The 23,919-nt window shown below is 51.7% G+C and overlaps 2 protein-coding genes across 2 annotated transcripts; both read left to right on the top strand.

The window, feature by feature from the left end:
• The first annotated feature begins 6,732 nt into the window (after window positions 1-6,732).
• On the top strand, window positions 6,733-14,218 carry LRRC23 (leucine rich repeat containing 23). The gene is made up of 8 exons (XM_086402178.1): window positions 6,733-6,920; window positions 7,412-7,584; window positions 7,669-7,778; window positions 8,229-8,482; window positions 9,286-9,416; window positions 10,951-11,087; window positions 13,050-13,347; window positions 13,899-14,218. Exons 2-7 carry the CDS (start codon window positions 7,462-7,464, stop codon window positions 13,321-13,323), a joined length of 1,029 nt encoding a protein of 342 aa, XP_086258304.1. The 5' UTR covers window positions 6,733-6,920; window positions 7,412-7,461; the 3' UTR covers window positions 13,324-13,347; window positions 13,899-14,218.
• A 332-nt stretch (window positions 14,219-14,550) lies between these two features.
• Window positions 14,551-22,742, top strand: ENO2 (enolase 2). Its single transcript, XM_086402167.1, has 12 exons — window positions 14,551-14,663; window positions 15,803-15,902; window positions 16,442-16,537; window positions 16,666-16,724; window positions 17,020-17,089; window positions 17,554-17,687; window positions 17,912-18,134; window positions 18,996-19,193; window positions 20,803-21,004; window positions 21,257-21,365; window positions 21,529-21,587; window positions 21,895-22,742. Exons 2-12 carry the CDS (start codon window positions 15,818-15,820, stop codon window positions 21,962-21,964), a joined length of 1,305 nt encoding a protein of 434 aa, XP_086258293.1. The 5' UTR covers window positions 14,551-14,663; window positions 15,803-15,817; the 3' UTR covers window positions 21,965-22,742.
• The last annotated feature ends 1,177 nt before the right edge of the window (window positions 22,743-23,919 follow it).

Raw genomic sequence — 23,919 nt, 5'->3', positions numbered from 1 at the left:
TCTCATATAAAAAATAAGTCTGGGGACTTCCATGGTGATCTTGTTACTAAAACTCTGTGCTCCCAATGCAGGGGGCCCAAATTCAATTCCTGGCCAGGAAACCAGATTCCACATGCTGCAACTAAGAGTTTGCGTGCCACAAGTAAAGATCTTGCATCCCACAACGAAGATGGACGATCCTGCCTACCACCACGAAGACCTGGCTCATCCAAATAAATAAATAAAAATAAATATTAAAAAAATAAATCTGGAGATACACAGTTCAGAGCTGGTATGATAGCTTCATAATATTTCAGTATTCTAGTCTGCTTTCCACTTTTGTGGAAGAGGCTTAACATCTTTAGTCATCAGGGAAATGCAAATCAAAACCACAATGAAATACCACTTCACATCCACTAGGATAGCTACAATCAAAAACTATAACAAATGTTGGCAGGATATGGAGAAATTAGAACCCTTAAAAACTGCTGGTGGAAGTGTAATGTAGGGCAACTACTTTGGAAAAAGCTTGGCAAGTTCCTCAAAAGGTTAAATATAGAGTTAACATACGATCCACTTACAATTCCACTTATAGGGAAAAAGCTGCCAACAAACTAAGCTAAAATATCTGAGGTCCAGTTCTATTTGTAATAGATTTTTCAAATGAAAATAGTTTCTTCCTGGGGATTTTCATGTAATATTTTATTTCAGGCTCCTAGCAAAATGCCTGATACATAGTAAGCATTCAATATAGATAGTTGAATAAATGAATGAATATATTGAAACTATAAATATTTTTTAAATTTTTTGAATTATTTATTATTGGCCTCACTAGGTCCTTCTTGTTGCACTCAGGCTTTCTTTAGTTGTGGCAAGTGGGGCTGTTCTCTTGTCATGGCTCTCCAGTTCTAGAGCACGGGCTCGGTAGTTGTGGTGCATGGGCTTAGTTGCCCAGGAGCATGAGGAATCTTCCTGGACCAGGGATTGAACCCATGTCCCTTGCACTGGCAGGCAGATTCTTAACCAAAGGACCACCAGGGAAGTCCAAAACTGTAAATATTTAATGAATGAATGAATGAATATTTAATGTGGCAAAGAATCATGTCCTCCTTTGGAATCCATTAATTTCAGCATCAGTTCAGTTCAGTCGCTCAGTCGTGTCCAACTCTTTGAGACCCTATGGACTGCAGCACACCAGGCCTCCCTGTCCATCACCAACTCCCGGAATTTACTCAAACTCACGTCCATTGTGTCGGTGATGCCATACAACCATCTCATCCTCTGTCGTCCCCTTCTCTTCCCACCTTCAATCTTTCCCAGCATCAGGATCTTTTCAAATGAGTCAGTTCTTTGAATCAGGTGGCCAAAGTATTGGAGTTTCAGCTTCAGCATCAGTTCTTCCAAAGAATATTCAGGACTGATTTCCTTTAGGATAGACTGGTTGCATTTCCTTACAGTCCAAGGGACTCTCAAGAGTCTTCTCCAACACCACAGTTCAAAAGCATCAATTCTTTGACCCTCAGCTTTCTTTATAGTCCAATTCTCACATCCATGCTGCTAAGTCATTTCAGTCATGTTCGACTCTGTGTGACCCCATAGGCGGCAGCCCACCAGGCTCCCATCCCTGGGATTCTCCAGGCAAGAACATTGGAGTGGGTTGCCATTTCCTCCTCCAATGCATGAAAGTGAAAAGTGAAAGTGAAGTCGCTCAGTCGTGTCCAACTCTTCGAGACCCCATGGACTGCAGCGCACCAGGCTCCTCCATCCATGGGGTTTTCCAGGCAAGAGTACTGGAGTGGGTTGCCATTGCCATAGAGTTCAATATTTTGATACTCAGTATTATTTTTGTATTGATATTATTTCAGTATATAACAAAAATGAAAATATACAGCTACACAAAAATTTCTACATGAATGTTCATAGTAGCATTATTCATAATAGCCAAAAAATTGAAAGAACATGTCTATCAACTGATGAATGAAGAAATACAATAAAATCTCGTATAAACCAGACATACAATAGAATATTGTTCAGCAATTAAGAGGGCTGAAGTACTGATATGAGCTATAATACAGATGAACCTTGAAAACATGAATGAAAGAAGCCAAACACAAAGAACTGCATGTTGTAAAACTTCATTTATATAAACTATTTCAGAACAGTTCTTTTTTTTTAATATTGCTATGATGTTTTATTAGTGGCAGTAAATTGTAACTTATTTCAGCAAGATTTATCATTAATGACAACCATATTACCTAAATATTCTGGATTGAAACAATATTTAAATAATTAAGTTATGTGCTTCATATCTGCACACATTAAAAAACATTTTATATGATTAAACACAAAAAGACTAAAACAATTTTTCCAATCAATTTTAAGTAAAGCAGACACCACAGAGCTGAAGAATTACACATTTTGACACAGGTAAGGCTATTTTTTTATGACCAAGTATTGTTTATAAGTTAGGTGTGCGTGCTTAGTCACTAAGTTGTATCTGACTCTTTGCGACCCCATGGATGGTAGTGGGTTGCCCTTTCCTTCTCCATAAGAACAGTTCTGTTAGTAAGGAAGAAGCGAAGAAAGCATGTCAGGTAAGCAACTGGCAGTTTCCACCACAATTATTATTCAAATCATAAAGAGCTCCTACAAAGCAATTTTAAAAATTAGTGAATGACTCAGGAGCATGAGAAAGGACATGAAAAGGAATTTTGTAAAATAAATACAAACAAATACATAGACATATATTAATAAAAAAAAGTCACTGACAATCAAAAATACAAATTAAAATAATAATTTTGTGGCTGTTTGATAATGGCTATTATCAAAAAGGGTCTTCCCTGGTGACTCAGCGGTAAGGAATCTACCTGCCAATGCAGGAGACATGGGTTTCATCTCTGGGTCCGGAAGATCACCTGAAGAAGGAAATGGTAACCCACTCCAGTATTCTTCCCTGGGAAATCCCATGGACAGAGTAAACTGGAGGGCTACAGTCCATGGGATCGTAAAGAGTCTGACATGATTGAGCAACTAAACAGCAGCACTCCTTGGGGGTGGACATGTTTATCCTTATTTCATAAATGTGAAAATGAAATCTCAGTAGAATGATATAATGTGCTGAGGCGCCCAGCCATTGAGTGGTAGAGTAAGTTTGGAACCTGGTGACTTTGACTTTAAAACCTTGCTAGTACCATGATCATGACAAATTGTGGAAAGCTCTTAGACAGGTGGGAATACCAGACCATCTTACCTGTCTCCTGAGAAACCTGTATGTGGCTCAAGAAGCAACAGTTAGAACCCTATATGGAGCAACTGATTGGTTCACGATTGAGAAAGGAGTACGACAGGGCTGTCTGCTGTCACCCTGTTTGTTTAACCTATATGCTGAGCACATCGTGAGAAATGCCAGGCTGGATGAGTTACAAGCTGGAATCAAGATAGGTGGGAGAAACATCAACAACCTCAGATATGCGGATGATACAACCCTGATGCTAGAAAGCGAAGAGAAACTAAAGAGCCTCTTGATGAGGGTGAAGGAGGAGAGTGAAAGAGCTGGCTTAAGACTAAATATTAAAAAAAACTAAGATCATGGCATCTGGCCCCATTACTTCTCGGCAAATAGAAGGGGAAAAGGTGGAAGTAGTGACAGATTTCCTCTTCTTGGGCTCCAAAATCACTGCGGTTGGTGACTGCAGCCATGAAATCAGATGATTGCTTCTTGGCAGGAAAGCAATGACAAACCTAGACAGTATGTTGAAAAGCAGACACATTACTCTGCCAACAAAGGTCCAAGTAGTCAAGGCTATGGTCTTCCCAGTGGTCACGTACAGTTTTAAGAGCTGGACCATAAAGAAGGAAGAATGCCAAAGAATTGATGCCTTCAAACTGTGGTGCTGGAGAAGACTCTTGAAAGTCCCTTGGACAGCAGGGAGATCAACCAGTCAATCTTAAGGGAGATCAACCCTTAATACTCACTGGGAGGACTGATGCTGAAGCTGAAGCTCCAGTATTTTGGTCATAGGATGTGCACAGATGACTCATTGGAAAAGTCCCTGATGCTGGGAACAATGGAGGGCAGGAGAAGAGGGAATCAGAGGATGAAATGACTGGATGGCATCACTGATGCCATGAACATTAACATGGGCGAACTCTGGGAGATGGTGAGGGACGGGAAGGCCTGGCGTGCTGCAGTACACGGGGTCGCAAAGAGTTGTACAACAACAACAAGGAGTACCATGATACTAAGTGAACAGGCCAGGGCAGGAGGTGATATTTCCTGATTTTCAACTCACCACAATCTCCATCAGATGCTTTTCCTGTTCTATAGTCTGTAAGTTAACAATCACATGGCATCTTACCTTGTGACCTTGCCGTATCCACATCAGATTCTACAGGATTGATAACATCCCCCCTCCCCCTAGGTAGGAATTGTGTCATAAATATTAATCTCCCTTAGCCTTAGTTTCCTCTTCTCCCAAGTAGCTATCTCACAGGACTGGGGTGGAGATTCAGTAGCACTTGCAAAGGCATCTTGCGTGATTTATGGCACAAGCACTCCAGAAATATTTGTTGCATCTCAACCTCTCTTTGCAATCTCCTTCAAGTCACACAGGCTTGAGTGCCTGGGTGTGGCTGTATTGGTTCTTGTCGATGATGATGATGATGTTAATGATCTTAGTTTCTGAACCAGGTATCAAACCTGTGCCCCTTGCCGTTGAAGTGCAGAGTCTTAACCACTGAACCATCAGGGAAATCTCTCGATTATTATTTATATGACTGTGTTGGATGAGGATTATTATCCTAGGCTCCTGTTGGATTTTCTCCCTTCATATCACACAAAAGGTTTGCATCAAATGATGAGGATAGAATGGCCCCATGCTGGATTCAGCAATCCATAGAGCGCTTCAGCATAAGTCATACTCTTACTCCATCTCTATCAGTTGGTACCCGTAAGCCTATTTTACAGATGGGAAAGTGGAGTCTTAGGTAAATTGCTGGTAAATTGCTAGTAAATTGCAGATTTGTCAAGACTCCAACACAGAGCTTAAAATAACATTGGGCCTGGGAACCTTCCATTCCATGAAGCCATCTGCCAAAAGTCTACTTGAAAATAATCAATGGGCGGGACCTATGAGAAGGTGGGGGAACCAGACCTTGGTATTTCTCAGTCAGTTCAGTTCAGTCGCTCATTCGTGTCTGACTCTTCGAGACCCCATGAATCGCAGCACGCCAGGCCTCCCTGTCCATCACCAACTCCCGGAGTTCACTCAGACTCATGTCCATCAAGTGAGTGATGCCATCCAGCCATCTCATCCTCTGTCGTCCCCTTCTCCTCCTGCCCCCAATCCCTCCCAGCATCAGAGTCCTTTCCAACAAGTCAACTCTTGGCATGAGGTGGCCAAAGTACTGGAGTTTCAGCTTCAGCATCATTCCCTCTAAAGAAATCCCAGGGCTGATCTCCTTCAGAATGGACTGGTTGGATCTCCTTGCAGTCCAAGGGACTCTCAAGAGTCTTCTCCAACACCACAGTTCAAAAGCATCAATTCTTCGGTGCTCAGCTTTCTTCACAGTCCAACTCTCACATCCATACATGACCACAGGAAAAACCATAGCCTTGACTAGACGGACCTTTGTTGGCAAAGTAATGTCTCTGCTTTTGAATATGCTATCTAGGTTGGTCATAACTTTCCTTCCAAGGAGTAAGCGTCTTTTAATTTCATGGCTGCAGTCACCATCTGTAGTGATTTTGGAGCCCAGAAAAATAAAGTCTGACACTGTTTCCACTGTTTCCCCATCTATTTTCCATGAAGTGATGGGACTGGATGCCATGATCTTCGTTTTCTGAATGTTGAGCTTTAAGCCAACTTTTTCACTCTCCACTTTCACTTTCATCAAGAGGCTTTTTAGTTCCTCTTCACTTTCTGCCATAAGGGTGGTGTCATCTGCATATCTGAGGTTATTGACATTTCTCCTGGCAATCTTGATTCCAGCTTGTGTTTCTTCCAGTCCAGGGTTTCTCATGATGTACTCTGCATATAAGTTAAATAAGCAGGGTGATAATATACAGCCTTGATGTACTCCAATCTATTGTTCCACGTCCAGTTCTTTTTTTTTTTTTTTTTTCCACGTCCAGTTCTAACTGTTGCTTCCTGACCTGCATACAGGTTTCTCAAGAGGCAGGTCAGGTGGTCTGGTATTCCCACCTCTTTCAGAATTTTCCACAGTTTATTGTGATCCACACAGTCAAAGGCTTTGGCATAGTCAAGAAAGCAGAAATAGATGTTTTTCTGGAACTCTCTTGCTTTTTCCATGATCCAGTGGATGTTGGCAATTTGATCTCTGGTTCCTCTGCCTTTTCTAAAACCAGCTGGAACATCAGGAAGTTCACGGTTCACGTATTGCTGAAGCCTTGCTTGGAGAATTTTGGGCATTACTTTACTAGCATGTGAGACGAGTGCAGTTGTGCGGTAGTTTGAGCATTCTTTGGCATTGGGTATTTCTAGCTCTTGGTATTTGTCCACCTTTTGCTTCAGGGAATGAGTTGCTTTTGAATTCACAATACTCCTGCATAGAGGTAGTCTCGTTCCTTAAGGTCTCAGGTGACTTACTGGCTAGCCCCGCCCTCTGCCCCTCCCCTCAGTGTACTAAGTAAATCACGCGCACTGGCTTTTTAGCCCTGGGCCAATTACCGCGCCCCATCCGGGTTCCTAGGACTGGGAACCGGGGCTCGTCACCAGGCAACCACTGGCCCACAGGCTTCTCCGCGGATTTTCAGTTCGCAGGTCCTCTCAACGGCTGCCAGCTGCGGGAGCCTAGTGCCCGGTCCCCCGTTGCCATAACAGCAGTATACAACGCCTCCTTCTCCCTTGTCCTCTACCAGACAGCTCTTCTCTCTCGGGGCCAGACCTCTCCACGACAGCTTCTGGTTGAGCAGAACCAGGGTCTGTGTCCCTTCTGCCAAAGAGGCTTGAGTGGGAGGGTTGGAGCCTGCATGACCGGCTGGTGTCCAGGAAGGGACAGGGAAACGTGGGATGGAAGAGTTAGAAGAAAGGACTGGAGCAGGGGTCAGGGATGGAAAGGGAGGGAAGATGAGATGTCAGTAGGGGATTCTGGAGAAGAAGGTGGCTTCAGGCAGAAGTGGGAAGAACTGGCGAAAGGGGAGCCCAGGAAGCTGGACAACTAGCTGCTGGAGGAATTGGAGCCACTGAGAGGGGCAGAAAAGGTCGTGGGGGTCTGGGAAAGCATCCAAGGGGAAGGGATCCTTGGTGGGAAGTATAAAGTGGAGGTTGGGAGTCAAAATGCGATGTTCACAGGGATGAGGAAAGAAGCATGGCTGGCAAGAGATCTAGGGGGTGATAGGGTGATGGAAGGGGTACCCATTAATGGAGGTGAAGGAGGGAGCATTGGCTAACACCGTGATCATCTCTCTCAGGGCAAGGACCCAGCCTGATCTGACTCCAGAGCCTTCAGCAGGGAAGACAAATGTCAGATGAAGATGACCTGGAAGACTTTGAAACAGACCAGGATGATCTGGAAAGGGAAGATGATGAGAAGGAGACAGAGGAGTGGGAGGACTACAGGAAGGAGGGAGAGGAGTCTGAGGATGTGAGAACTTGGAAGCGGAGGGGTCTGGGGTTAGGGGCTGGGGTTGGGCTGGAAAGGCATGCCTGAGTCCACTTCCTCCTGCAGTGGATATCCACGCCCCTCACAGAGGACATGATGAAAGAAGGGCTTTCTCTGCTCTGCAAGACGGGTAATGGACTGGCTCATGCTTACGTCAAGCTGGAGATTAAAGACAGGTGTGTTTATGGGGGACCAGAAGCAGGCCAGCGTTGTGGGACCTAGTCTCCTTTCTCACCCTCCATCCTGGGTGTTTTGGCTGAGTTTGGATCTCTGTCATCCTGGGCCAGCTAGGAGGGAAGGAGAGAGTCTACCTCTCAGGACACTGTGACCCCCTGCATCAGAGCTGGCCTGCGGCATTGGAGGCTGTAAGGGGATAGGGTGGGGTGGAGATTCCAGCTGGACTCCCTCACTTGTCCTCCAGAGTGCCGGTTCTCAGCCCTTCACAGACATGAGGTGCCTGCTTACGGCTGAGAACCCACCTACCTTCTCCTTCCCCTCCCCGACTCGCCCATCTGTCAGTCGCTCTTCTCTCCACTTTAAGCCATCTTCACGCTGCCCTCTGCTTTAGCACCTCTAACAGCCCTTGCTGGATTCTTAACCCTGAGCCAGTCTCTATTACCTCCTAGGGATCTGACAGACATCCACCTGTTGCGTTCCTACATCCATCTGCGCTACGTGGATGTTTCTGAAAACCACTTGACAGACTTGTCCCCACTCAATCACCTCACCCACCTGCTCTGGCTCAAGGCTGATGGCAACCAGCTTCGGAGTGCCCGGCTGAACGAACTGCCCTACCTGCAGATTGCCAGCTTTGCCTACAACCAGATCACCGACACAGAGGGCATCTCTCATCCTCGTCTGGCCAGCCTGGATCTCAAAGGTGGGGCCTTAGGATGGGCCTCCCACAATTCCTTCCTCGCCTGGGGCCAATAGCAGTGGGCAGCATGGACCTTGGCTATGCGACATAGCAACCTACATTATTCACTCACTCATTCAGACACCCGTGGCAGTTCACAATGACAGTTCTATGTGCTGGAGATATAGGAGTGAACAAAACAAAGAAATTCCCTATTCTTGTATAGCTTACGTTCTAGTCGGGGAAGGCAGGCAATCATCGATGATCACAATATTTAATTTTATTTATTTTTTGGCTGCACCATGCAGCATTCAGAATCATAGTTCCCCAAGTAGGGATTGAACCAGTGCCCCTGAGTGGAAGTGTGGCGTCTTAACCACTGAACCACCAGGGAAGTCCCAACGATCACAATAAATAAGTAAATTTTTATAAAGCGTGTTAAAAGGAGATAAATAAGCGTTAAAAAAGAACAACAAAAAAAGGGAAAAGTACAATGGAAAAAATAGATCAGAGTAAAGGAAATGGGTGGGGGGAGGTGGAGATTTCAAACAAGTTGGCTAGGACAAATGTCATTGGGAAGTTGACACCTGAGTGAAGACTTGAAGGAGGAGAGGGAGTTAACTGTATGGATTGTGGGGCACCCCTCATTCATGCCTCAAAGACTTAGGTGGGCACATCCCTCAGGCCCTTGGGCCACCAGACCATCGCCCCAAGGCCCTGTGGGTGTTACATCTGGAGCTGGCCCTCCTCGTATCCACCTGGCATTAGAGAAGATGATGCAGAGGCGGGGTGGCCCTCTGAACCCTTCACACCCTCCTTCTCCTCAGGGAACCGCATCCACATGGTGACAGGTTTGGATCCCCAAAAACTGATCAGCCTGCACACGCTGGAGCTTCGGGGGAACCAGCTGAATAGCACCCTGGGAATCAACCTCCCTAAGCTGAAGAACCTCTTCCTGGTAGCGCCCTGGGTCACAGGGTGGTGGGTGCTGGAAAGGGGGCACTGTCCTGGGGGCCAGGATATCAGCTTCTAGAAGGTGGTGGTTTAGTCACCAAGTTGTGTCTGGCTCTTGCAGTTCTATAGACAGAGGAGTCCGCCAGGCTCCTCTGTCCATGGGATTTTCCAGGTAAGAATACTGGAGTGGGTTGCCATATCCTCCTCCAGGAGATATATCCTCCTTCCCGACCCAGGGATCAAACCCTCTTCTGCACTGCAGGTGGATTCTTTACCACTTGGTCACCAGGGAAGCCTGGCTTCTAGTGGACTCACCTACTAACTTCATCATCCTTATGATAATTGGCATTATTTCCAAACACCAAGCATTTGCTTGGTGCCCAATGCTGTGAGGATGCAAAATCCAAATAGACAAGGTGTTCACCAATTAACAGGGCTAATAGTACACAACGTGTGGATGACATAGAGACAGTTTGCTTTGATACAGGTTGGGACACCATGTGCATAACTGAGGTACAGGCATCAGGCTAAGGAGGCCACTTAGGTGTCTAGTCTTTTAATTTTGGGGGCGGGGGCTGGGCCACATGGCATGTGGATCTTAATTCCCCAAACTGGGCTTGAACCCATGTTTCCTGTGCTGGAAGTCTTAACCACTGGACCACCAGGGAAGGTCCTGTGTCTAGTCTTTTAAGCCCTTGAGCTTCTTCATTCCAAAATGCTGCTGAAGCCATGTCTCCTTGGTGGAGCAGTGAGGCTCTTGGGCTGGGAGGTAGTGGGGGTGGGTTGAAGCATTTTCTTCATCAGAGGTGGCTGTGGTGGGCTGGATAGTAGGGTTTACTAACCTTTCTGTTGGTTGAAAGCTTCTCCTGGATTCTTTACTATCTACATGGAACTCTACTCACCTCCACTCCCCTTTCTCACCCTCTCTACCTCTTAGATTTGCTGTTTTGCAAATCTAAGTAAAGAATCTGCCTGCAATGCGGGAAACCTGGGTTTGATCCCTGGCTGGGAAGATCCCCTGGAGAAGGGCATGGCAACCCACTCCAGTATTCTTGCCTGGAGAATCTCATGAACAGAGGAGCCAGGTGGGCTACAGTCCATGGGGTCTCAAAGAGTTAGACACAACTGAGTGACTGGCATGTGCGCGTGCGCGCGCACACACACACATATATAATTCATTATTGGCTGTGCTGGGTCTTCATTGCTTTACTCCAGTTGCGGTGAGCAGGAGCTACTCTCTAATTGTGGTGCAAGGGCTTCTCATTGTGGTGGCTTCTCTTGTCGTGGAGCATAGACTCTAGGGTGCCTGGGCTCAGTCGTTGTGGTTCCCAGGCTCTAGAGCACAGACTCAGTAGCTGTGGCAGGTGGGCTTAGTTGTTCTGCAGCATGTGGGGTCTTCTCTGATCTATGTCTTCTGCACTGGCAGGCAGATTCTTTACCACTGAGCTACCAGGGAAGCCCTGCCACGTCTCTCTGATTTCTCTTCCTTTTCCCCCCTGCCCCCCTTTCCCAATCTATCTACTGTATCCTGAGTCTAGGCCCAGAACATGTTGAAGAAGGTGGAAGGCTTGGAGAACCTAAGCAATCTCACTACCTTGCATCTTCGAGACAACCAGATTGAGACTCTGAGTGGTTTCTCCAAGGAAATGAAATCATTGCAGTACCTCAACCTAAGGTATGCATCCCTCCAGGCCCACTTCGCCCCTACCCCTGGAGTCCTCTGGTCCTAGTCCCCCAGTTCCAGTCCTCTCACAGATTCTCCCCTCATCCTCCATCCTCATCCCTCCTCTCCTGACTGTCTTCTGCATCAGCCTTAATTGCATGCAGCACTTTGTAGCCCGAGACTCCTGAATCCTATTCATTCCACTCACATACTGAGAAGGTGCTATGTGCCAGGCCTTGTGCTGTGCTGGGAACCGTCTGAAGGAATCAGAGATGGTTCCTGTTCTCAAGGGACTCACAGTCTAGCTCCATCCCATATAAGTTTCTACTGCTCTTCTCCATCTCCTGGGCCCCAATTCCCCTTCCGATTTCCAGCCTCTCTTTTCCTGAGTCTCCCCTGTAAGGGATGGCCCCATACTGATTTCAAACACAAGGTGTGCTCAGATTTGAGGCAAGGGGAGTCATTAAAAGAATAGATGGAAAAAAAAAAAAAAAGAATAGATGGAAAGGCACTGAGGATCAGGCGAGACTTTACTGTAGCAGCTCCTGTCTGATGGGGGATTTTATGTGTGTAATCTTTAAGCAAAGATGTAAGGAAATTGCCTGCTTAGTCACCAAGGCCAAATCCTCTTCGAGGATGGCAGTGGAAAGAGAGTCTCTGAGTAAGGAGTGGTGGATGTACCTTGAAGCCCAGAGTCCTGCCCTGACTCCTGGAATTAGCTCTGCCATCTTGGTCTGTGCCACCTGTGCCATCTTGGTACAGTGGAGGGCGTATTGTTTGCCTGTCAATGGTATGCATGCTAAGCTGGTTTAGCTGAGACCCCATGGACTATGGTTTTCCAGGCTTCTCCGTCCATGGGATTTCCCAGGCAAGAATACTGAAGTGGGTTGCCATTTCCTTCTGCAGTTAATGATATAGATAGGGATAATGGACCTTCCTCAGTGGCTATTAACTAGGGGTATTTGGAAGTAAGTGTAGGACGGAGGGTTTGTCTCAGTGACTGGAAGGTGCCTCTGGGGCCAGAGACCTGAAAACAAGGACAGTCCAGCACACAGGGCATGTTACACTCCACACGAGAAGCACCGTGCATGGTTCAGCCCCTCCCTTGAGATAGGGCTGAAACATTTAAGCCTGATCTCACAAAACTGTGAGCCAAGAGCATGAACATAAACAGAGTACCATACAATGGGGGCTTCCCCATTGGCTCAGTGGTAAAGAATCTGCACAGGTTCGATACTGGGTCAGGAAGATCCCCTGGAGAAGGGCACGGCAATCCACTCCAGTATTCTTGGTGGGAAATCCCATGGATAGAGGAGACTGGTGGGCTATAGTTTATGGGGTCGCAAAGAGTCAGACACGACTGAGTGACTAACACACACTTGAGTTTCCTATAAAATGAAGCTGAGGTTAAGACCTACCCCTCAGGGTGATCGTGAAAATGTCTGTAGCTGAAACAGGGATGGTGGACCACTGAGGGGTGAATAGCTGAAGCCACTGAGCATGTATGCATGCACAGTACAATGAGGCGCTTTGGGGGGAAGCTTATTCTTTGGGCTTCTTCCTGTGGGAGCACCCAGACAGCACCGTCTCCATGAGCTTAGAGCCCAGTTTCTTCTCCGCTGGTTCTGGTCCCATCGTCTACCCTCTCTGATTAGACGGAAGCCTATCCTTGCAAGGGAGATTCCTCCCTCGTCCCCAGCTACAAGACAGGGTTGAGACCTAGCTTTGCTGTTCCAGAAGGAGACACACGAGACATTACAGAATAGACCGTGGCACTGAGGGTTCCCCAGGGCGGAACAGACTGGAGCAGGGTTGCCTAGCACCTCTGTCTGCGGCAAATCCAGCCAGTCCACGGAGGCCATGTTTCTAGAGGAACCAGAGTCCCGTGGGAGATTCCCCTGCGAGGCCCCAGGCCTGGCAGCTGGCCTCTGACACCCACGTTCCTTGGTGAACCCCTCCTGCCTGCACCGGCAGGGGCAACATGGTGGCCGACCTGGGGGAGCTCGCCAAGCTGCGGGACCTACCCAGGCTGCGAGCCTTGGTGCTGCTGGACAACCCATGCACCGATGAGAACGACTACCGCCAGGAAGCCCTGGTGCAGATTGCTCATCTGGAGCGCCTGGACAAGGAATTCTATGAGGAGGAGGAGCGGGCTGAGGCCGATGAGATCCGGCAGAGGATGAAGGAGGAGCAGGAGCAGGAGGCTGAGGTCGAGCCTGAGTCAGAACTGGACCAGTCATCCACCTAGCAGTTCCCCTGGCCTCCAAAGACAGTAAGGAAGGGGGCGGGGAGGCAGGAAAACCGGCTGAGGAGCTGTTGTAGGGAGGAGTTGGCTGGGGAAGGCAGAGGCAAGAAGACTTGGGGAGACCTGGGTTAGGAGTCATGGGTGTCTCACGGGGAGGAGAAAGAACCAGAAGGGCCTGGGAGGAGCTGAGAGAGGCAGAGGTGATATATCAGAAAGCCTGAGGAGTAAGCCCCGAGAATGGGGCAGCAGGCAGAGATGAGGGTGTGGCTGGGCAACCACACCTGACAGAAAGGCTGGGTCAGGGGCTTTGGTGGGGTGGGTTGGAGGCAGCATCTGAGGACTGGGCCTAGGGAAGAAGGCGGGAGAGGAAAATCCTGCACTAAAGAGCCGAAGCTAAAAATGACAGGACAGGGGCAGAAGGCGGATAGGAGGGCAGAAGGAGGTGGAAAGAGACAGAGGCTGTGAGCCCAGGGAAGGGTGGCAGCTGGCACTTCAGTGGGGCAGAGGCGGGGTGTGCAGGTGGGAGGCGTGGGGGGGTGCGGGTGGCCAGAGGCTCGGCTTCTACCTTCTTCCTCCAGGCGATCGAGGGACGCTGGCCCCCAAAACTGAGAAGACCCCAGTCAGGGGGCGCCCCACACTTACACCCACCCTCATCCGGAGACAGAAGATGCCCACTTTTGTCCCAGACCTGGGAATTCATCACAGCGTGCCGCCCAGGCTCCTCACAGGCATCTGGGCAGCGGTGACTAGGCGGCAAGCAGCCCCGGGGGGCAGGTCTGGAGGGAGCCAGGCCTCGATGGGCCCCGGGTGCTGCGTGAAGAATCTGCGGAGGAGCTGTGGAGGCGGCAGCCTGGGTGTGAGGAACAGTTCGCTTTTCCAATAAAGAGACATTGGGATACTTTGGTGTCTAATTCGGTTTTTGAGACACTTGAGTCCTTTGTGGGCTTTCCTGGCTGATCAGTGGCGTGAAGCTGACTGTTACTTTACAGGGGGTACTGGGTGTAGGTCTGAGCGCGCGTGGGCGGTGGGGGGCCAGGTCCTGGGTGGTCCCCAGCCCCTCCCACGTCGCTCTCCTCTAGCCCTCCCCGCCCCATCCCATCGGCGCCCCATCCCATCGGGCCCCCATCCGCGCTCCTGCGTGCGCCTCCGCCGGCGGCTCCTGACTCATCGGGGGCTCCGGGTCACATGCGCCCGCCCGGCCCTATCGGCGCCTCCCCCCGCCCGCCCGCCGCCCGCCGCCCGGGAGCCGCAGCCGTCGCCGCCACTCCCGCTCTCTCTGCGCCGCCGCCGCCACCACTGCCAGGCCCGCCGCCACCGCCACCGGCTGGGTCCGCAGCCCCGAGGTGAAGCCCCTCCGGCCCCCTCCCCTCGCCGCCGCGCCCCCGCCTCTCTTCCCGGGCCTCGCATCCCTCGCCCCGCCGCTCTGCGCACCTGCTCCGCCACACGCGCCTCCCCGGCGCCTCCTGTCCCGTCCTCCCCGGGCGGCTCCTCTCGGTTTCAGGCCGTCGCCCCCTAGTCATGCGGGCGCCAGGCCTCTCCGCACCTGCGTGTGTCTCTCTGCGCCTTTCTCCACCCTCGCAGCCCCCTCCCTGTGTCCCTCTGCCCCTCGGGTTCCGTGGAAGATAAGCGTTCGGGGTCTCCTGGGACTGTGCGTTTCTCCCCTGGCACATCCCTAGACGCGCATCGGGGAGATGTCTTCCCTCACCCTTTCTCAGCATCCCCAGACTTCCTCGAGACCCCCACGGCCCCTCCTCCCCTGCATCGTCCTCTCATCGCCCGTTACAGCGCCGCTCTCCTCCGCACGGGGAAGGGGGGTTGGAGCCGAGAGTCTGTCCAGGGCCCGAGGGAGGACCAGCCCAGCTTTGCCCCTCCCCACGGTCTCCCCTCCTTCTCCCTGCCCACGGCAACCCCAGAGACGGAGGACCCTCGCCCCGGACTCGTCTACATCTCTCGGGAACAGGCGGGACACACGTTTGGAGGGAGATTGGGACCTCGGAGTGGGGGCTGGGGTGTTAGCTTGGGTGGGATGGGGGCTCTGGAGGAGAGGCCCCCCCCACGCTGCCCAGACGACCCGTGCTCTTCTTGACGCCAAAGGAGAAGTGCAAGCCTGGCGGCCGTACCGCCGCGAGGAGAGCTGGGGGCACCCCTCCAGCCGGCGGCCGAACTGCTGAGGGGGCAAGGGAGCCACTGCCGCGCCTCTCCCCTCCTCCCTGCGGTGTCCTCCCATCTCGTCGTTTGATCATACCCCGCCCCCCACTGCAGTGACCTCCCCTTCCTCACTGCATTGACCTTCTCCTCTCCCTACGGGCGGGGGGATCCCTTCTACCGCCGGCGACTGCACCCAACTCCTCCCCACCCCCCACCCACTGCAGTAACCTCTTTCCTGTCGCTCCCAGCTTCCCAGCCTCTGGCCCCTCCCACTGATCTCAGGCTCCACCCCTCTAAGCCTCTTATCTTTCTCCTTCCTTCCCTGCCACCCAAGGAGATCCTAGCCATCATGTCCATAGAGAAGATTTGGGCCCGGGAAATCCTGGACTCCCGTGGGAATCCCACGGTGGAGGTGGATCTCCACACTGCCAAAGGTAATGGGCACCTTCCCACAGCCCCAGAGCTGGGTGTACGGGCCTGGGATGGGAGGATTCCCAGTGGGGGTGCCCTGCTGGGCCAGGCTCAGGAGCATAGAGTCTGGGAGCAGACCTTCCTTGTCCAGGGGAGCCGAGATAAGCCAGTCTCTGTGTGCTGGTTTATTGTGTGTGCTCTGTGTGTGTGTGCACCATATGTGTATGCTCTGTGTGTGTGTGTGTGCTCTGTGTGTGTGTACCATGTGTGCTGTGTGTGTGCACCGTGTGTGTGTGTGCTCTTTGTGTGTACACCGTGTGTGCCGCCTGCAAAGCTCCATTTCTCTGGTATCCTCCTTGTGTGTGTGGGACCTCAACTGGGTGGATGAGGAGGCCACCGCTTGTGTATCTGCCTCCGTGTGTGTGTATGTGTGTGTGTTAAGGAGCAGTGTGGGGAGCAAGCTGGATGTACCACCGGAGTGCAGAGCTGCAAAGCTGAAGGAATCCCAGGTCCCTGTGCTGTCCTCTCTCTCCATTCTCTTTCTGCGGCATTCCCCTCCCAGGTCTTTTCCGGGCTGCCGTGCCCAGTGGAGCCTCCACCGGTATCTATGAGGCCCTGGAGCTAAGGGATGGGGACAAACAGCGTTACTTGGGCAAAGGTGAGTCCCTTTGTCTTTTCTGGGCTCCCTGTCTCTCTGCTGGGGGCCTCATGCCCATCCCCAGCCCTCTTCCTGCATGCCTTCCTCTACCTGGTCCCTCCTGGCCTGACCTCTCCGCCTCTCCCTAGGTGTCCTGAAGGCCGTGGACCACATCAACACCACCATTGCCCCAGTCCTCATCAGCTCAGTGAGGCCTGCTCTTTGCTGGGGGTGGGGACTGGATCCTGGAGGGAGCCCTGGATTAGGGGAAGGGGATGAAGAGGGAGAAAGGGCCACCTCTGGGGAGTTATGGTTACCGAGGGAAGGGGGCCCCGCTCCCATGGGGGCTTGAGTCCCCTAATCCAGACAGGCCGCTATCACAGGAACCTGGGGGAACCCTGGTGGATGTGAGCCTGTGTGTGGATGGGGGAGGGGTGCCTATATTAGGTGTCTTAGGGTCCAGCCTCCATCCTGGCTCCTGGTGATGGGGCCTCTGCTCACAGGGTCTGTCTGTGGTAGAACAAGAGAAGCTGGACAACCTGATGTTGGACTTGGATGGGACTGAGAACAAGTGTAAGCAGGGGCTGGGAGAGAGTGGGTTTGGCAGGGGCGGAGGGGGGCGTGGAACAGACTGAGAAGTGAAGGAAGGAAGGAGAGCCCGAGGACTAGCCCTTCTTGTAGCCTCCTCCAGTGGGAGGGAGTGACATGAGACAGAAGGGAGAACTCTGCAGCATAAGGAGGGGGGAGTTGGTGGCAGAAAGTCTGGTCTCAGGGATGGTTACAAGAAGTGCAGCTCGCTGCCCTTTCTGATCACACCCCGCCCCCTGCTACTTGCAGGATAGGATGGATGAGGTGTTACTGGACTGGAGGGGGGGGGTCTCCTTTATGGCTCCTTTGGGGAGTATATGAGATCACATGTGTAAAGTGCTTAGGTGACATAGTTAGCCTTCAATAAATGCTAGCTATTAAAAAAAAAATTGAGGGCTGGAAGGGGAAGGGGACATGTTTGATCAGTGCCTTCCTCTATAATCTCCCAGCCAAGTTTGGGGCCAATGCCATCCTGGGTGTGTCCCTGGCTGTGTGTAAGGCAGGGGCTGCCGAGCGGGAACTGCCCCTCTACCGACACATTGCCCAGCTGGCCGGGAACTCAGACCTCATCCTGCCTGTGCCGGTGAGCACCGTGCCTCTCCCAGGGGTGGGTGAGGAGGAAGCATGAAGCCTTGGGAGGACTGATGGGAGGAGAGTGATTGGGGAAGCTGTAGGGAGAGGACAGGGACCACGGGATGGAGGGTTCTGAGTCCGGAAGCTGGGGGAAGTTTGGGCTCTTGGGTTTACACTCCTGGGGGTGGAGAGGGAAGAGCTTTGTGACTTTTTCTGTCCTCCTGTGGCTCCCAGGCCTTCAACGTGATCAATGGTGGCTCTCATGCTGGGAACAAGCTGGCCATGCAGGAGTTCATGATCCTCCCAGTGGGGGCCGAGAGCTTCCGGGATGCCATGCGACTTGGGGCAGAGGTCTACCACACACTCAAGGGCGTCATCAAGGACAAGTATGGCAAGGACGCCACCAACGTGGGGGATGAAGGTGGCTTTGCCCCCAACATCCTGGAGAACAGTGAGGGTGAGACCATGACCCTACTCCCAGCTCCGTCTTGCTCCATTCCAGGACATCAGGAAGGGCCACATGCTTCACTGGGTCCCCAGGAGACCGCGTGAGGGTCCTTGAGTTACAAGGTCCCAGTCCTTGGAGTGGGTAACAGAGGGCCTAACAAATTCATGTGCAGGCCTAAGAGGATCACCTTTACCTGCCCAGCCAGATGTGTCAGTATCTGCAAGTTCCCATGGGAGCCCTAGAGGATTTTGGGAGGTGGTCCAGGCGACCTGTGGGATCCATTCTCACCATGGATTCTAGTTTGATGAGATACCCCGAACTCCAAATCTATCCCATCTCCACCCCAACCTCTTAGGCCTCTAGGATCCCTAATTTTTTCCCTGCCCTGGCAGAAACCTTAGAGTGAAGAGAAACTATACAGGCAGGTCGAGGCTGAGAGTTAACTTTTGGGGGCCAAATTGCCTGGATGTGAACCTTGACTTGAAGAGTTACTTCTGGTGATCTTGCTCTCTGAACAGTCTCTGTGCTTGTCTTTCTTATCTGTAAAACAAGAATAACAACAGCATCTACCTCTTAGCCTCATTGTGAGGATTAAGTTAGATCATAGGTGTAAAGCGCTGAGGTGACAAAGTTAGCCCTCAATAAATGATAGCTATTAAAAAAGAAAACAAACTGTTATTAACAGAATTCCATTCCCCTGCCTTCCTAGAAGGTGGCCTGCTCATCGCAGTCCTGGGAATAACCCCAAAACAACCTTAAGCAGAACTCTCCCCAGCAACAGCCCTCCACCTCTGCTCTGAGTTTCTTTCTTCCTCTCATTCCTCCTTGGCCACCCTTCCTGCTGATGACCTTGCTGTATTCCATCCCCAGCCTTGGAACTGGTGAAGGAAGCCATTGACAAGGCTGGCTACACAGAGAAGATCGTCATTGGCATGGATGTTGCCGCCTCGGAGTTTTACCGCGATGGCAAATATGACTTGGATTTCAAGTCTCCTGCTGATCCTTCCCGATACATCACCGGGGACCAGCTGGGGGCCCTCTACCAGGACTTTGTCAGGGACTATCCTGGTGAGAGCAAGGGCTGTGGCCGGGGGAGGGTAGGGGGCAGGCAGGGGTGTGTTGGGGGCAACTCTGGACCTGATGAGCGCTGACCCAGGTGCTTGGTAGAGATGTCCTGAGAAGAGCCTGAGAACCAGGGATGGCGTGAAGGGGTCTCCTGCAGAGGCTGGGCTTTGGATGTCCTGTGAATGGGCAGGAACCCATGATGAATCTGTTCCATCTGCTTTGAATCCTGATTAAAGTCACAATCTCTGAAGCTGCTGGGGTCATGGGGCGGGTTTGGAAGGACTTGGGCACAGTAAGGCTTCCCTGGTGGCTCAGTCAGGAAAGAATCTGCCTGCAATGCCGGAGACCTGGGTCCGATCCCTGGGTTGGGAAGATCCCCTGGAGGAGAGCATGGCAACCCACCCTAGTATTCTTGCATGGAGAATTCCAGGGACAGAGGAACCTGGGGGCTGCAGTCCATGGGGTCACAAAGAGTCGGATACTACTGAGCAACTAAGCACAGCACAGCACAGGCACGGTGAGAGGGTGACTGGAATGAGCACAGTTCAGGATGTTCAGTTGATAAAACCGGATGCTGGGGAATTCCCTGGTGGTTCAGTGGTTAGGGTTCTGTGCTTTCACTACCGAGGGCACAGGTTCAACCCCTGGTTTAGGAACTAAGATCCCACAAGTCACCAGCTCAGCAAAAAAAAAGAAAACAAAACAAAACTGATGCTGAACAGGGCTGGACTGTTGTATGGGTGAGGAGGAGCTGAAGCACCCTCCCCAGGTCTGCCAGTGACTCTTATCCCTGGAATGGAAGCAGTTGGAATGGAAGCAGTTGGTTTCCATTTCCTGAGACACAGCAAGAGAAAGTAGGCATAAACTGCAGAATGAAAGGTTTCGAATAGCCATGAGGAGGGGCTCCTGGTAGAAAACAGGAAAATGCAAAGAAAGGTTGTGAGAAAGTTTCTGAACCCTTGTTTTTTTTGAAAGGTTTTGTGAAAAAATCAAGATAAGAATGAGTCAGGGGGAACTTCCCTAGTGATCCAGTGGCTAAGACGAGGTGCTCCCAATGCAGGGGGCCCAACCAAGACCAGGCACAGCCAAATAAATAAAAAATAAATATAAATAAAATACTAAGGGGTGGGATGGGGAGGAAGGTGGGAGAGAGGTTCAAGAGGGAGGGGACATAGGTATACCTATGGCTGATTCATGTTGATGTTTGGCAGAAACCAACTAGATATTGTAGAGCAGTGTGTATTAGTCCTTCAGTCGTGTCGAACTCTTTGTGATCCCATGAACTGCAGCCCGCCAGGCTCCTCTGTCCATGGAATTCTCCAGGCAAGAATACTGGAGTGGGTGCCATTTCCTTCTCCAGGGGATCTTTACGACCCAGGGATGGAGCCCAGGTCTCCTGCACTGCAGGCAGATTCTTCACTGTTTGAGCTATCCTTCAATTAAAAATAAATAAATTTAATTATAAAAAATATTAAAGAGAAAGAATGGGTCAGGGGAGGCTTATTTCAGAGGGCAGGAGGCTGAGTTGGCCAGGGAATCCAATCTGTCCATGCAGGGACTCTAAGCGGGGGCGTTCCCACCTGACGGAGCCCCCTCACTGTTCTCCCAACAGTCGTCTCCATTGAGGACCCCTTTGACCAGGACGATTGGGCGGCCTGGTCCAAGTTCACAGCCAATGTGGGGATCCAGATTGTGGGTGATGACCTGACAGTGACCAACCCCAAGCGAATTGAGCGGGCGGTGGAGGAGAAGGCCTGCAACTGTCTGCTGCTGAAGGTCAACCAGATCGGTTCAGTCACCGAAGCCATCCAAGCGTGAGTGCCTCTGGGCCCTCCCCCACTCAACCCGTTTCTGCAGGATGTGTCCTGCCAGCACCCCACCCCAGCCTTGCCTACAAGTGCAGGAGGAGGCAGGGAGCCCTGAGGCTCTCCTGGTTCTCCTCCCTCCATGCCCCCTGATTCTCTCCACCCCCACCCCGGACAGCTTCCCTCCAGATGTTTCTTGACCAATGTCAGGGCTGGGGAGAGCGTGTGGGCTGGGCTTCACTGCTGCTGCACCGAATGCAGGTGCAGGCTGGCCCAGGAGAACGGCTGGGGGGTCATGGTGAGTCACCGCTCCGGAGAGACTGAGGACACGTTCATCGCTGACCTGGTGGTGGGGCTGTGCACAGGCCAGGTGAGCGCCAGGGAGCCCTTTGTGCAGTTGGGGGGGGTTCTAGGCTCAGGTTGCTCTCCTTCCGGGTGTTTGTGGGCATCATGGCAATTTCGAAGGAGTGTGAGCTCTCCTTCATGGGGTGAAGGGGTGGCTGCTGAGCTGTTTATCTTTTGGGATATTTCAGATCAAGACTGGTGCCCCATGCCGTTCTGAGCGTCTGGCTAAGTACAACCAGCTCATGAGGTAAGGGAGTCCAGGGAATGGAAACCCAGGGCTCAGAGAGTCACAAGCTATGTTTGGCCACCGTTTTGTCTCCAGTGCCCAGGGCCTGGAGGACAGTAGACATCCAGAAAGTATTTGGTTTTGAATGATGGGTTTACAGATGGCCTGATTGACGGCCCATGGGAAGCCAGGGAATGCCCTCCCTCAGGTCAGGCCCCAGGAGCAGGTAGTGCGAGGGGCTTGGAGGATGTGGCAGGGGAACTCCTGGGAAGAGAAGCAGGGTCCTTCTGCTTCGCTGACTGTTTCCTTTCTGACTCGCCTCTCTCAGAATTGAAGAAGAACTAGGGGATGAAGCTCGCTTTGCGGGACATAACTTCCGCAACCCCAGTGTGCTGTGAGCCCCCTCCCTGCCTGGAGATCTGGACCCCCCTCACTCCGTCCTCTTCCTGGATCCTCCTTTCCGGTCCTGCTCGGCTGACCCTCTGTGCTGCGCCTTGGCTGGTCCAGCCTTGCTGTCTCCGCGCTCCCACCCTCTGGGTTCCGCGCTCTCCGCCTCTCCCTCCTTCCTCTTCTCTCTCCTTGAAAACTGGCCATGGACTGAGGACCGTAAGGGGATTCACAGAAGACTCACTGGGGTCTGTGTGGAGCGTCTGGGTTGGTTGTCGAGGTGTGTAGAGGGGCCGTGTGTTGTGTGTGCTTTGCGCCGAGTCCACGTTTCCAGGCTGCTTATGAAGCAGGAACTGGGCAGTGCTGAGTGTGAGTGCTGGGGAGGGCTGGCTGCCTGCTCAGGCCAGGTCTAAGGCTCCACTGTATTATTTACTCGTTTATTTATTTTTCATTCATCTTGTTAATGAATCACTTCGCCATAACTCCGGTGCCAGAAAACTGGCCTGACTGGAGGGGGAACCACGTGTCTGTATTTCACGTGACTGTAGGTTCTGAGATGGCCTGGAGTGGGGGTCCTGCTGGAACTGGAAGGGTAGCAGAAAGGGGCCTCAGCGACGGCTCCTGGGCCAGAGGTGGGGCTGTGCACCTGGGGACTTGTCCCCTGTCCCTCTCCCCCCAGCCCTAGCTTCCCCGTTCTTCCTCCAGCTGCCCCCGTGCCATGTTTCACAGCTGCCAGCACCTCTGTGGCGCTGAAATGAACACTTCCATTAAAGTCTGAGTCACCGTGCATTCCTGTGTCTGAGGAGTCTTACTCTAGTAAGAGAGAAAGAGGGAGAGAACATGGAGCTCCTAGAAGTGGTAAAACTGGATAGCAAAGCTGAGAGGTGGGCTTCCCTGGTGGCTCAGTGGTAAAGAATCCACCTGCCAATGAAGGAGACACGGGTTTGATCCTTGATCCAGGAAGATGCCACATGCCACAGAGCAACTAAGCCCAGTGCACCACAACTACCGAGACTGTGCTCTAGAGCCCGGGAACCGCAACTCCTGAAGCTCACATGCCTACCTAGAGCCTGTGCTCCGCAACAAGGGAAGCCCACACACCGCAAGTAGAGAGTAGCCCCCCCAAAAGCCCGAGCAGCAATGAAGACTCAGCACAGCCAAAAAGAAAAAAAAAAGCTGGAGAGGGCACAGAAAGAGGAAGCAATCCAGCAAATAAGGTCAGGAGGATGGCACTGCCTATACTTCCCTGGCTAGGTGGGAGCTTGTTGGCCTGCCTTCCCCCCTCTCCCCTCCCCAGGGGGGAATTAGGATTTTTAGGCTGGGGTCCAAGAATTCCTAAAAATATCAAACATTGTGTGTGTGCACATTTTTGGAGAATGGGATCCAGAGTGTCTGCAGATTCACCAAGGCCCTTGACCAGAGAGGTGATGGAGCTGGGGACGGGAGCTCCTCCAGTGTATAAGGCCTCTCCCAGATTGAGTCCTGGAGCTCCTGGGATGGGCCAGCACTGTCTGGGCAGCGCCCCCTGCAAGCTGCAGAAGCCTGAGGACAGGTAACTTCCAGTAAACTGGAAATTCAGGACCTGGGGTGATCAACAGGCCCCTGGCTGGGTGAGCCTGCGAGCAGGGGGCCAGTGTGTGACTGGAGACCCACTATCACACTCTGGCTCCAGCAAAGCCCCAGCTCTGAGACAGGAACGCAGGAACTACCTGGGGGCAGGGGGAGGATGAGCCCCCTCTTTGTTGTTATTTGGTGCCTAAGTGGTGTCTGAATCAGTAACCCCACGGACTGTAGCCTGCCAGGCTCCTCTGTCCATGGGATTTTGTAGGCAAGAATACTGGAATGAGTTGCCATGCCCTCCTGCAGGGGATCTGCCCAACCCAGGGATTGAACCCACATCTCCTGCATTGGCAGGCAGATTTTTTTTTTTTTTTTTTTTTACCACTGAGCCACCGTCTAAGGCTCG

The sequence above is a fragment of the Bos grunniens genome, chromosome 5 (assembly GCF_055505025.1).
Source record: "Bos grunniens cultivar Pamir isolate PY7600 chromosome 5, Bosgru_T2T1.0, whole genome shotgun sequence".
Lineage (NCBI taxonomy): Eukaryota > Metazoa > Chordata > Mammalia > Artiodactyla > Bovidae > Bos > Bos grunniens.
Note: the sequence above shows the minus strand (reverse complement) of the source record. Positions and strands in the feature narration are given on the sequence as shown.

What these genes read in the sequence shown, in the direction of transcription:
- LRRC23 (XM_086402178.1), top strand. Translation starts at nt 7,462, where the DNA reads ATGTCAGATGAAGATGACCTGGAAGACTTTGAAACAGACCAGGATGAT. An exon ending in AGGGAGAGGAGTCTGAGGAT is followed by an intron (nt 7,585 to 7,668) that starts GTGAGAACTTGG and finishes TTCCTCCTGCAG; the next exon opens with TGGATATCCACGCCCCTCAC. An exon ending in AAGCTGGAGATTAAAGACAG is followed by an intron (nt 7,779 to 8,228) that starts GTGTGTTTATGG and finishes ATTACCTCCTAG; the next exon opens with GGATCTGACAGACATCCACC.
- ENO2 (XM_086402167.1), top strand. Translation starts at nt 15,818, where the DNA reads ATGTCCATAGAGAAGATTTGGGCCCGGGAAATCCTGGACTCCCGTGGG. An exon ending in GGATGGGACTGAGAACAAGT is followed by an intron (nt 17,090 to 17,553) that starts GTAAGCAGGGGC and finishes ATAATCTCCCAG; the next exon opens with CCAAGTTTGGGGCCAATGCC. An exon ending in TGGGGCTGTGCACAGGCCAG is followed by an intron (nt 21,366 to 21,528) that starts GTGAGCGCCAGG and finishes GGGATATTTCAG; the next exon opens with ATCAAGACTGGTGCCCCATG.